General features: G+C 36.2%; 1 protein-coding gene across 1 annotated transcript; it reads left to right on the forward strand.

Annotated features, from left to right (window-relative positions):
• Positions 1-732: 732 nt before the first annotated feature.
• LOC134740439 (enhancer of mRNA-decapping protein 4-like) lies at positions 733-13,335 on the forward strand. The gene is made up of 8 exons (XM_063672873.1): positions 733-947; positions 7,755-7,875; positions 8,671-8,779; positions 9,493-9,658; positions 10,003-10,150; positions 11,438-11,606; positions 12,196-12,407; positions 13,025-13,335. The coding sequence occupies exons 1-8, from the start codon at positions 761-763 to the stop codon at positions 13,200-13,202; spliced, it is 1,290 nt and encodes a 429-aa protein (XP_063528943.1). The 5' UTR covers positions 733-760; the 3' UTR covers positions 13,203-13,335.
• Positions 13,336-13,433: the final 98 nt, after the last annotated feature.

The raw sequence follows: 13,433 nt of genomic DNA on the forward strand, positions 1-13,433 counted from the left end.
TATACCATCCATAAGTTGTTACCATGTTTAAGCATTTTACGTCTAACATGTGACAGTTACGAAGAAAGTAGCGCCCTCATTTAATGTACATCTCGAATAGGGCCCCGATCACACATCCTGATAGATAAACTATCTGTATCTGTATCTATTTTTATCTGGCAAACCAAATAAATTTGTCAGTAAATAATAAACAAATAAAAATTATACTCATTACTCATCCCTTTCTTTTGGGTACTAGCGTAAAACCACACCCGTGCGCGAATCGCGACGCGAAGCCGCGAACGCGAGTGTGGAGTCTAGTTTGCTAATCAGCGAAATCGATCGAATAGTGACCCTACCCACGAGTGCTTGAATCGGCCCGCACGCTAAATTCGATTTAAAGAACAAGGCTTAAAGTTGAAAATCCAACAACGCTTGGTAAAAAGCGCTACCGCCATCGTGTGAATACACATGTTACAACATGTTTCCATTTGTGTCATTCAAACGCTTTTTTAACGCGCGTTGAAAAAGCGCTCGTGATTATGAGGCCTTATTATGTACCTGTTGCACAAAATACTATTAATCACTATAGTTTGTCAAACGACTGTCTCATTACAAACATAGAGAACCATACTATCTTTGTCTTACATTAGTAAAAACACCCAAAATAAAAACTATTTGGTTTGACCAACTATAGCAATAAAGTCCATTCAAACTACTTAACTTCAATCAACTACCTACTTTTGTAACAACAAAAAGAGGGTACTTAGACAAAATATAAATGTGCAAATACAAAATGGCCGGAGCCGTTCCGTCGAAGAAAATGAAGCGCTCGAAATCTTTAGATTCTTTGGTAGAAAATGTGTATAAAAATAGTGAGTGGGACGAGAATTATACTGGTGACGACAGTGGTGTGCAGACACATGATGGCTTCTTGAGCTTGGAGAGGAAAGTTGACAAATTAAATGGTGAGCCTCCATTTCGTTCCATTTCTTCCATTTAGAGTTGAATCTAGGTCCATGGGGTCCCAGCGCGCACAAGTTGTTTGAAGAAATCGCGAAACGTCTGGTTGACGTAACTGGTGACCGAAGAGCTGGCGGCTCCCTAGCACAGCGTATCATAGACCTGTACCGCTGGCTATATTTTGACCCCTAGGTTATAAAAATATTAAAGTCAATTCTGTTTTCGCTTATGAATACTTTGTTAAGATGTAAATCTTACATTTTGTTTTGTGTCATATATATAGTTTGCTTTTTTAGTAATTTGTTAATTTGTGGTAATTATTTTTTATTTTGAATTATTTTGGAGAAAAAAATATTCGAGAGAAAACATGTAACTGTGTTGCATTTAGGATAGTGTTTTTAGTGTGAAAACATAGTTTGTGTCAATTACGTCCAATGCAATCTGATACTATGTCAAAATATTCTAAATGACACAAAAAAATTTTAAAGTTAAAAAAAATTACTTAGATCGAATTTAATCGTTTAAATAGGTCCACTAAATGATTTTGTGTCTTATTAAGGCATAGCTTCATAAGATATTTGATGATTTTGTTGTAACAGGCTGTCACCGTTACAAAAGAATATTAAAGATATTAGAGTTTACATCTTATTAATTTGAAATGCAGGATAAATAAGATATATGAATTTGTGTCACTTGCATCCACTGCATAAACAAATATTACAAAAATATTATTTGCGTTCAAACGAAGCTCGCGGGCGGTCTGAATGGGCAACGGAGGCCGTGCAGGGTGGGGCCGCGGCGTGACCTTGCCGTACGCAACGCATGTTTACTTCGCCTGTGCGCCAAATTAACGCAACTTATTCAAAGAAGTTATACTACTACAAGCAAAGAATGCTTCGAATTATCTTTTACCTATTTAAAACTTATAGATATTGTACAATGTCGCCATTTTGCAAAAGAACTGTAAGTACATGTTTGATTTGCGAGCGAGCTGGCAACATTGCGCAGGGAAAGCTTAAAAATATCGCGTTTACGTGAACGCCACATACATTTGTGACAGTGATAGGGAAAAGGTACCACTAATGTAAAATTTGGTTATTAATACCGTCTCTTTCATTCTTTGATAAAATTCTACTTTGATAAAAAAATAGCTATTTATGCAACAAGTGCGGAAATCATCTTTACGCACGTGTATCATACAATGTTTTACTATGCATTGTGCGAGTAAATAAAAAACATATCATGGCAAATAAGTTTAATTATTAAAAGGAGTGTTTTAAATCGACACGAGTTGCGAATTACCTATTCGCACGTGTATCGTACAACGTTTCACAGTACATATGGCCCTTTAAACTTTCGACATATGCACGAAAAGGGCTTTTTCCGCACTAGTGCAAGAAAGTAGCACCATATGTACTGTAAAAAAAAATTGAAAACAAAAAGCACTAGTGCGGAAAAGTACTACTTTCCGCATGATATGGCTCCGTAGGAAACGCACTTTTCGAGCACATGCATTGTAAAAAAAAATATATAGGACTGTTTCTCGTGAACCATGCGTCATAGCGCAAAAATAATAAAATTTTCGTTCCCCTTTATGTAACCCTAAAGTAATATATGAAAAATACAATGAAAAAAAATCTTTATAGCGCTCCTATCCTCCTTTATGGGTCTCCTAAACCGTGCATCGTAGCGCAAAAATAATCAAATTTTCGCTCCCCTTTAAGAAGCCCCTAATTAAGATTTAAAAACGCAAAAAAGAAAAAAAAGAGGAAAAATCTTTATAGGGCTGTATCTCCTAAACTGTGCGTCGTAGCGCAAAAATAATCAACGTTTCGGTTCCCGTTATGTAACCATTAATTTATATTTAAAAAAAAAACGCAAAAAAAAACAGAAAAAAAATGTTTATAGGGCTATATCTCCTAAACCGTGCATCGTAGCGCAAAAATAATCAAATTTTCGTTCCCCTTTAAGAAATCCTTAATTAATGCTTAAAAAAAAAACAAAAAAAAACAGGAAAGAAATCTTTATAGAGCCATATCTCCTAAACCGTGCGTGATAGCGCAAAAATAATAAAATTTTCGTTCCCCTTCATGGAACCCCAAAGTAATATACAAAAAACACAATGAAAAATATAAACAAAAAAAAACTTTATAGGGCTGTATCTCCTAAACCATGCGTCGTAGCGCAAAAATAATAAAAGTTTCGTTCCCCTTTATGAAGCCCCAAAGTAATATATAAAAAACACAATGAAAAAAAGAAAAAAAATAACAAAAAGAACTTTATAGGGCTGTATCTCCTACACCGTGCATCGTAGCGCTAAAATAATAAATGTTTCGTTCCCCTTCATGAAGCCCCAAAGTAATATATAAAAAACACAATGAAAAAAAGAAAAAAAAAAATAACAAGAAGAACTTTATAGGGCTGTATCTCCTACACCGTGCATCGTAGCGAAAAGATTAACAATTTTTTCGTTCCCCTTTATGAAACCCTTAATTAATACTTAAAAAAAAACAAAAAAAACAGGAATTTTTTTTATAAAACTATATCTCCTAAACCGTGCGTGGTAGCGCAAAAATAATAAAATTTTCGTTCCCCTTTATGCAACCCATAATTTATATTAAAAAAAAACGCAAAAAAATTCAAAAAAAAATCTTTATAGGGCTATATCTCCTACACCGTGCATCGTAGCGAAAAAATTAACAATTTTTTCGTTCCCCTTTAAGAAACCCTTAATTAATACTTAAAAAAAAAACAAAAAAAAACAGGTTTTTTTTTTATAGAGCTATATCTCCTAAACCATGCGGCGTAGCGCAACAATAATAAAATTTTCGTTCCCCTTTATGAAGCCTCAAAGTAATATACAAAAAAAGCAATGAAGAAAAAGAAAAAAAAATAACAATAAAACTTTATAGGGCTGTATCTCCTTAACCGTGCATCGTAGCGCAAAAATAATCAATATCCGTTCCCCTTTAAGAATGCCCTAAATAAGATTTAAAAACGCAAAAAAAGAAAAAGAGGAAAAAAATCATTTTAGTGCTGTATCTCCTAAACCGTGCGTCGTAGCGCAAAAATAATAAAATGTTAGTTCCCTTTTATTAAATCGCAAAGTAATATACAAAAAAAGAAAAAAAAAAAAAAAACTTTAGGATGTATCTCCTAAACCGTGCATGGTAGCGAAAAATAATTAACTTTTCGGTCCCCTTTATGTAACCATTAATTTATACAAAAAAAAAACGCAAAAAAACAACAAAAAAATAACAAAAAAAATCTTTATAGGGCTGTGTCTCCTAAACCATGCGGCGTAGCGCAACAATAATAAAATTTTCGTTCCCCTTTATGCAACCCATAATTTATATTAAAAAAAAACGCAAAAAAATTCAAAAAAAAATCTTTATAGGGCTATATCTCCTACACCGTGCATCGTAGCGAAAAAATTAACAATTTTTTCGTTCCCCTTTAAGAAACCCTTAATTAATACTTAAAAAAAAAACAAAAAAAAACAGGTTTTTTTTTTATAGAGCTATATCTCCTAAACCATGCGGCGTAGCGCAACAATAATAAAATTTTCGTTCCCCTTTATGAAGCCTCAAAGTAATATACAAAAAAAGCAATGAAGAAAAAGAAAAAAAAATAACAATAAAACTTTATAGGGCTGTATCTCCTTAACCGTGCATCGTAGCGCAAAAATAATCAATATCCGTTCCCCTTTAAGAATGCCCTAAATAAGATTTAAAAACGCAAAAAAAGAAAAAGAGGAAAAAAATCATTTTAGTGCTGTATCTCCTAAACCGTGCGTCGTAGCGCAAAAATAATAAAATGTTAGTTCCCTTTTATTAAATCGCAAAGTAATATACAAAAAAAGAAAAAAAAAAAAAAAACTTTAGGATGTATCTCCTAAACCGTGCATGGTAGCGAAAAATAATTAACTTTTCGGTCCCCTTTATGTAACCATTAATTTATACAAAAAAAAAACGCAAAAAAACAACAAAAAAATAACAAAAAAAATCTTTATAGGGCTGTGTCTCCTAAACCATGCGGCGTAGCGCAACAATAATAAAATTTTCGTTCCCCTTTATGAAGCCCCAAAGTAATATACAAAAAAAGCAATGAAGAAAAAGAAAAAAAAAATAACAAAAAAACTTTATAGGGTTGTATCTCCTTAACCGTGCATCGTAGCGCAAAAATAATCAGTATCCGTTCCCCTTTAAGAATGCCCTAATTAAGATTTAAAAACGCAAAAAAAGAAAAAGAGGAAAAAAATCATTTTAGTGCTGTATCTCCTAAACCGTGCGTCGTAGCGCAAAAATAATAAAATGTTCGTTCCCTTTTATTGAATCGCAAAGTAATATACAAAAAACACAATGTCAAAAAAAGAAAAAAAAAACTTTAGGGATGTATCTCCTAAACCGTGCATGGTAGCGAAAAATAATCAAATTTTCGTTCCCCTTAAGAAGCCCTTAATTAAGATTTAAAACCGCAAAAAAGAAAAAGAAAAAAATCTATATAGGGTTGTATCTCCTAAACCGTGCGTCGTAGCGCAAAAATAATTAACTTTTCGGTCCCCTTTATGTAACCATTAATTTATACAAAAAAAAACGCAAAAAAAAAACAAAAAAAAAAACAGAAAAAAAATCTTTATAGGGCTGTATCTCCTAAACCATGCGGCGTAGCGCAACAATAATAAAATTTTCGTTGTCGTAAATAAAAAAGTCGCTGATGTGATATTCTCAATCAAAAGGTAGGTACCATACCAACAAGACGACCATAAAGACGAAATTTGATTATATCTTTATACAAATAATCTGTCAGAGAGTCCTCGACAAAGTTGTCAGTATGAGGAGTGAAGCCTACAGTTTATTTTTAATTATATTTACATACCTACTCCCACACTACGGTAAGATTGGTAAGGTACCTTTTGATTAGGAACGTCACAAATGTTGGTCAGTATGAGGAGTGCAGCCTACAGTTTATTTTTAATTATATTTACATACCTACTCCCACACTACGGTAAGATTGGTAAGGTTGATAAGACAATGTAATTATGCCTCCGAAATGAAATAAATACCTATACACTGTATCGCAAAACTAAGTGGCGAGACAGCTCATAATGCCATCTCTTTCACTCTTGGTTGGTCTTAACAAGGGTAAAGGAGATAGTATTAAGATATAGATATAGATAGATTATTTGCCGCCAGCTAATATTGCGGCAAGTATAATAAGCACCCCACCCGCGTAGGTACCCTTCCCCGCGCACGCCCTTCTTGCTCAATTGAGTTTTATTTTGCCAGATAGTAAAAAAACCGTGGATCAAAATGACCCAAATTATGAATGATGTCTCAATGTGGTATTATAATATTGTAGACGTAAACTTAATAATATGAATTTTTTTTTGTGGCAGATACAGGGTGTTAATTAGAAAAAAATATTTTTTTAATAAAAGCGGTGGATGAATTTGACACAGATTTATTTGAATAACATATAACAATGTTCTGTAAAGTACAACACTTCATTTACTGACTATAATATTTTTTTAGGCGTTTTAGGATCAATATTAGGTATTTATTAAATGCCATTATACCCGAGGATGAAAATGACACAAAATACGTGTGTATGTCGGAAGCCACTTTGCCTTTACAGGGAAACAAAGAATTTCGTCTCTAATATTTTTTTTACAGAATGCTGATTGAAAAAAGAAATACCTAAATTTCTACCTAAGCAAATACCTAGGATGACACAAAATATTATTTTTAGGTTTAGTATATGGTCTGGAAACTATACATAAAAAATAAGCAACATTAATATTCTTATAACCTCAGAAGTTATTGGTACAGGTCTATCATTGCGAATTGCGATACAGCGAGGAAATGCCGTCTGCATCCTTGGTACTATGAATATCGAAATATTATATATTATCGTGGGAAATATAGCCCAACCCCTTTTTCGCATGTGAGGGCCTGTGCCCAGCAGTGGGACGTAAAAAAAACCGGCCACGTGCGAGTCGGACTCGACTCGCCAACCGAGGGTTCCGTACTTTTTAGTATTTGTTGTTATAGCGGCAACAGAAATACATCATCTGCTTGCTCACCTTTAAAAAAACTTTGCAAAATATTATTTTTTGACAAACAGGCTGAAGCGGCGAACCTAAGATAAATATTAGCATAAGTATGTGATGTGATTACATTATCCGGTTTAAGAAGTAAGGACTATCTTTTCCTCTTTTACGTTAATTTAAATTAATTTATTATGAGTTAATGGTGAAACGCGGTGTACATATTTAATTAATTGTGGAGGTGCGTAGGGAATCTGGTTCTGGCTGAATAACAGCGCTAAAGTGTCACCCATATGGGCGGGCATTTTCAGCATCATGCTGACGCCAAAACCGTTTGCCACATTATTTAAGAAAAATATATACCTATATATATTAAAAATGTATAAGGTATATTTAATATTATTAGAATAGTTTATTTAAATTTAGGTTAGTTTATATTCTGTACCTACTTTTTTGTGGCAATAAAGCATTTTTCATTTCATTTCATTTCATCTGTGAAAATTTCAACTGTCTAGCTATCACGGTTCATGAGATACAGCCTGGTGATAGACAAACACAGGGACGGCGGAGTCTTAGTAATATGGTCCCGTTTTTACCCTTAGGGTACGGAACCCTAATTAATTATTGCATGCGCTAGGTAACCAAAATCATTGTACGTCGCAAGACATATTACAGAGAACAAACTGTTTATAACACCTGTATTCATTACCTGTAATGCACAATTGATGAATAAATGATTCTTAACATGGGCTACCTTCGGTAGATATCTGCGCGGAGCAGACGCGACTGCTGGCCGACCTGGCGGCGCAGGTTCGCGTCCGAAGCGCCGGCGACGAGCTGGGCGCCGTGCTGGCCGAGCTGCTGGACAAGCTTGCTGAAGACGGGTACGTGAGTTTGCTTGTCGTATGAGAAAATTGGCGTGAGCTCGGAGCGGAGGTCTCTAAGAGGGTGAACTGAAATGACTTTAATCACGTACGTCATTGACGTCGTAATTTTGCTTCTTATACTAAAGTATCTAAAATATACATTGCCGCTCGGAAATGATTACATTTTTAGGGAGGGACTCTCCGGTAGTTAAGATCTATTCATTCATAGCTCTGAAATGAACATTCATTTTATTAAAAATTCAAGGTCCCAGGTGAAACGCTGGTAAAGATTAAGGTGTACCTACTTTAATAACAAAGCTTCCGTGAGACACAGACATATTAAACATATTAACCCACCGGTTCCGTCACCGTCACCGTCGACGCAAGCTCCTGATGACGCTCCTCGGTACGGAGTGAAACATATCGAGCGTTTTCGACTTAAAATCCGTGAGTGACCCGTTATTAATATGTTTAATGTGTACCTACTTTGTACATGTGACATGTTTTCTGAAAAAAATGGTAACTGGTGGTTTTTTACCCAGTCAATATTAATTCAGCTCTTATAACTCCTGTTACCCCTTATAACTCCGTTAAATTGCTTCTACAGCGCTTCTTAAGCAGCTATCTGAACTTAAGGCTGCCTAAATTTGTGCCCATTTAAGAATTATAAAAGCTGAATAGCTGGCTAGACTTACAGTCCTTATGCAGCTTATAGTTTCAAGCGTATTCGTACTCCATTATTCGGCTGCTATACAGCCTTGTGTGCTACGTGGGTAAAATTATGGCATGTCTACTGTTTTGTATTATATTTAGGGAAAAGAATGGAGAGAGCGGTGCGAGGAGTCTCCTGAGCGCCATTGAAGCCCGGCCCAGCCTGGAGCGCCGCGTCGGGACTGCGCTGACAAACTTACTGCAAAGCGAGGTAAAATGACTAATCACAGTATGAACGAAATTCGGAGTGACGAATTTCGATATAGACGAAAGGTTTTAAACACATACAAGAGGTATATTTTCAACTCTAAATTAAATACCTACTTGTAAGTAAATACTAAATATAGCTCATCCAGTTTATCTGCTCATATATATATGTTTGTGTACCTGTGTCTCGGCGCGATAATAACAATGTACCTAATTGTATAATGAAACGATTAATATTGTTTAGCTATCTACCTACATTGCTGCGCCCATCAGGGTTTCATGTGTCATTTGTGTACCTACCTATACTCTTAAGTAACTACTTGTAAAACCTGTAATGTACATGTGAAATGCAATAAATAAATACAATACAATACAACGTATTGACGAATCGCGAAATGGACGCGTCATATTATTCAAAATTTAAAATTATTTATTTGTATAACATGAAGTGGGTTAATACAGGTGTGTCGAAGTCGAATCCTTCGTTTAAGTTAATAATAGGAATCATATAAGGTTCCGACTTATGATTATTACTTAAGTTAGGATCTAACATGCTTTACTTACAATAATAAACGGGGGACCGATAGAAGTCAATAATGGTATTGTACATAATATGTGTGTAATGGTATTGATTTGAATATTGTTGGACGAACTGCGTAGTAGGCGAGGTGTGATTTATGAAATAATGTTTTACTTTTATTGTATTTTGTATTACAGGACTTGAAGCAGCGCATAGTGTCGTCAACGACTGCGTCTATTAAGGAGCTTATAAGGAATTTATTCAGCATTGAAGTGTCGTCGCTTTACGTGCCGGTCATGGAGCGCGCGCACCAGCAGCTGCTCAGACATGTCACCAAGATGGTCGCCACTGCGTTTGCTGACCGTAAGTGTTATCATGCCAGCAAAAGACATTGATTGTAATAGAGGGGTAAAGTCTAAGATAAAAACGTGCCGTTTGGCATCCGAAACAGATGGTGCTGTTTGTTTGAGGATAACATTTGTATGCTTAACAGAATATATCATCGTACCGGGAATGTCTTTCCAATATCACCTTGTTGTACAATATTTTAATCCCTGGTGTTAATGTTATTTATTTAACCCCTGGTGCCGTGGTGCGCCCCATTTTCACAGTAGTATGGAACTCCTATACTAACTGGCACACGTCTGTCAATATAGGCGCTCCACGGGTTAATGATGATGAATGATGACCGTATACTGTTTTCACAGTGGAAGAGCATACCGCATGCAACGCCGAAGCCTTGCGTCAGACGTCACTGTCCTTACAAGCAGCACTGCAGAGACACGAGAGCTTGTTGGAGCAAGCGTGCGACGGCAGCAGTCGGCTGGTCGATGCTGTCACTAGTACTACGGAGAAGTAAGCTTTTTTGTGTTTATGATGAAGATCGTGACTAATTTAGTCGTCTATTTGTATTATTTTTAAGAATATTTTTTCTTACATATACCTACAGCCAAAGATAGATATAACTCCGTAATAGATGGATACAGTCTAAGGAAAAAACGTGCCTCGAAAATCAAGAAAATTTGATTCTCGATCAGAGGGCGGTACTAGCTTTGGCCTACTCTCGTATAGATGGCGTGGACGGTTTCGTTTGTTATTTAACAATTTTAACGCATATCAGTGAAAGAACATGGGTCAAAATCATAAAAATAATTAATGCAAATAAAAAAATCATTTATCCATATTTAAATACATTTTATCGTATTTTTATAAATCTTCATATTTAATATTGTCTTCGGTTACCGCGATAGTTACTCATGAAATAAAACTATGAAAACGGATTATATCGCGTATATTGAATTTATAATACATCCCGACGTTTCGAACTCTTTACAGCGTTCGTGGTCAACGGGTGACTGAGGAAAAATTACAAAATGCAAAAATACCCACATACTAAAATAATGAACAATCATAGACTACAAACTTTAAGGCTGGTTGTACATGCAAAATCGGTTCATAAGGCTAGTTATACACTATAATTATTTTTCAAGTAAAGATATATATATATACGCGATAAAAAAAGTTTTTTTTTTTTTTTTTTTTTTTTTTATCGCGTATATATATATATCTTTACTTGAAAAATAATTATAGTGTATAACTAGCCTTATGAACCGATTTTGCATGTACAACCAGCCTTAAAGTTTGTAGTCTATGATTGTTCATTATTTTAGTATGTGGGTATTTTTGCATTTTGTAATTTTTCCTCAGTCACCCGTTGACCACGAACGCTGTAAAGAGTTCGAAACGTCGGGATGTATTATAAATTCAATATACGCGATATAATCCGTTTTCATAGTTTTATTTCTTCATATTTAGTTTTAAAGTGTGTCGACAGATGGCAGTGAATTTACTGGGGTTACAAAATTTACTATGACAGTACCGCTCTAGTATAAGTTACTCTATGCTACAGCACAATCGAGATTTGAACTCACGTTTTTTGGCCGCCACACACACATGAAAGGTTAAGCATATAATGTCTTACTGCAAACCTGTTGCCTGATAAAACAGTCATGACAATCAGTACAGGATACTTATAGTTTCTATTACTTTTGTGTTGGGTTACTTGTACAGAATTTATACAAAAATGGATACAACTTTCAAATATATACCATGGGGTCTTAAAGTAGGTTCTCTCTTTCTCAGGGTCATCGAGCGAGAGCTAAAACAGTGGCGAGAAGAAGTCTGCAACGCTATGCCGCAAATGTCGGAGTGTGACTCTGGCCGAGCTGAATCTCCAGACCAGCTCCCTGTAGCTAGCCCAGAGCTACCTGAAGTCAATGAAAGTGCCGGCCTGTCTCCTGTCGATCGCATGGTAAGCCTGTTGCTATTGCTGCTGTTGTGGGAACTGTTTGACATATATGATGCCATCGGCTGCTTTCTACCACTGCATTGGTAGCTCATGTAAATATAGCAGGGCGCGGGGCGGGCGGTTAATCACACGGCTCACACCCTGAAATATAAATGAACACGCACGCAGTCTCAGAGGAATTTACTTTCGTGACATTCCTTTTGTATCTACAATGAATTTCTGTTGAGGTTTTCTAAAGGAACTACAGCATGGAATTGTTCAGGAACCGAATGTAATACTTAATATAGTTTTTGAAGCAAGACAACTCGCTTAATATATTACGCTTAAAGTTACTTGCGTGCGTATACATTTTTTACAATCGATTAAATACCAATACCACGTTTTAGAAATGTATATGCAAACGCAGCTTGCTATTCTTTCGAACAGCTGACTGCCTGTTGGTCGACACTGACCTGGAATAAAAACAGCTCTGACGGCCTATCTTCTCTGTCACTCTAATTACGCCGTAACTGGAGCAAAAGAGCAAGATGCCCTCAATTTGCGAACTTCAGTGTTCGCGGCCGGCCCTCTGAATGACTGCTTTCTGTTGTAGATGTATACAGCGGAAGTATCCATGCTGATCCGCTCCGGCGACGTGAGCGGCGCGTTCTCCTGCGCGCTGCTGGCGGCGGACCTGGCGGTGGTGATGTCGGCGTGCCGAGCGGTTGCGGTGGCGGCGCGGCCGGCGCTGGCGCAGCCGGTGTTACTGAGCCTGCTGCAGCAGCTGGCCACTGACTTGCTGCTGGATACGCCGCTCAAGTGCAGGTACATTTAGTATTTGCCCCTAAAACCTTTGACCGCCAAATACCTCACACGCACGGCTGCTCGGATTTGACACGCGCGGCTGCAGCCCAATATCAACCTTCGTGCATCCCGACAACGTTCACGATAATGCCCCATGCGGCGTTCAAAGGGCAAATAATAAAATTGGTGCCCCTCTTTCCTTGCATTTATCAGATTAAAATCGATTCCTGAGTTATTAGAATGACGGTCTATCTTATCCCTTCCACGTATTAACGAAGTTCTTGATATAGACTTATATTGACCGGGATATAGACCGTGATTACCTTTTGTATTATTTGGTCTATATCCCGGTCAATATAAGTCTAGTGAAACTAACCGTGAATCATTCAAAACTCTTCTTGATATAGATATTTATTTATTTATTTTATTATTTTATTAAAGACAACAAATGGTCCAATGAGTGTTAGTTGATCCTAGCCCTACTATTCAATATACTCTATGATCCTAGCCTACGTTAGTAATTAATAATAAACATAGATTTTGTCCTTTGACAAAGTTTCCACATTAAAGGACAATCAAGCTTATTAGCTATCATGTTTAAGATGCTATTGACTCTAACTGTGAAACGCTTGTTGCAGTTACTTGGAGTACGCCTTGCTAAATCTGAACCCCGCGGATCTCGTGACGCGGGTGCACCTGCCCCTCGTAGTGGGTGAACTTCATCGCTACCTCACCGCCTTCCTCCAAAAGTACCCCCACCATTTACAGGCCCACAGAATAGCCGCCATTATTGATACTGCACAAAAACTTCTCTGATACGTAATGTTGCCTGTTGAAATTATGTTTTATTTTTATTTCGATTGAAAATTAGTTTTAAGGCTTGGTAGTTTTAACATGCATCGATTTTTTTTCTTTTAATTTTAATAGATATTAAAGTTATGAAAGAGAACATTTTTTATTATTTATTTAAATCAGTTAATTAAAGCATTTACAAAAAATATATTTTTGGTCTAACTGAAAATTGCATTACAGAACCCTAAAATTCAA

This window comes from Cydia strobilella, chromosome 4, assembly GCF_947568885.1.
Source record: "Cydia strobilella chromosome 4, ilCydStro3.1, whole genome shotgun sequence".
Lineage (NCBI taxonomy): Eukaryota > Metazoa > Arthropoda > Insecta > Lepidoptera > Tortricidae > Cydia > Cydia strobilella.

Excerpts from the sequence above, each read along its gene's own strand:
- LOC134740439 (XM_063672873.1), top strand. The coding sequence starts at position 761 with ATGTGCAAATACAAAATGGCCGGAGCCGTTCCGTCGAAGAAAATGAAG. Across the intron at positions 7,876-8,670 it reads GACAAGCTTGCTGAAGACGG|GGAAAAGAATGGAGAGAGCG; the intron begins GTACGTGAGTTT and ends TATTATATTTAG. Across the intron at positions 12,408-13,024 it reads GATACGCCGCTCAAGTGCAG|TTACTTGGAGTACGCCTTGC; the intron begins GTACATTTAGTA and ends CGCTTGTTGCAG.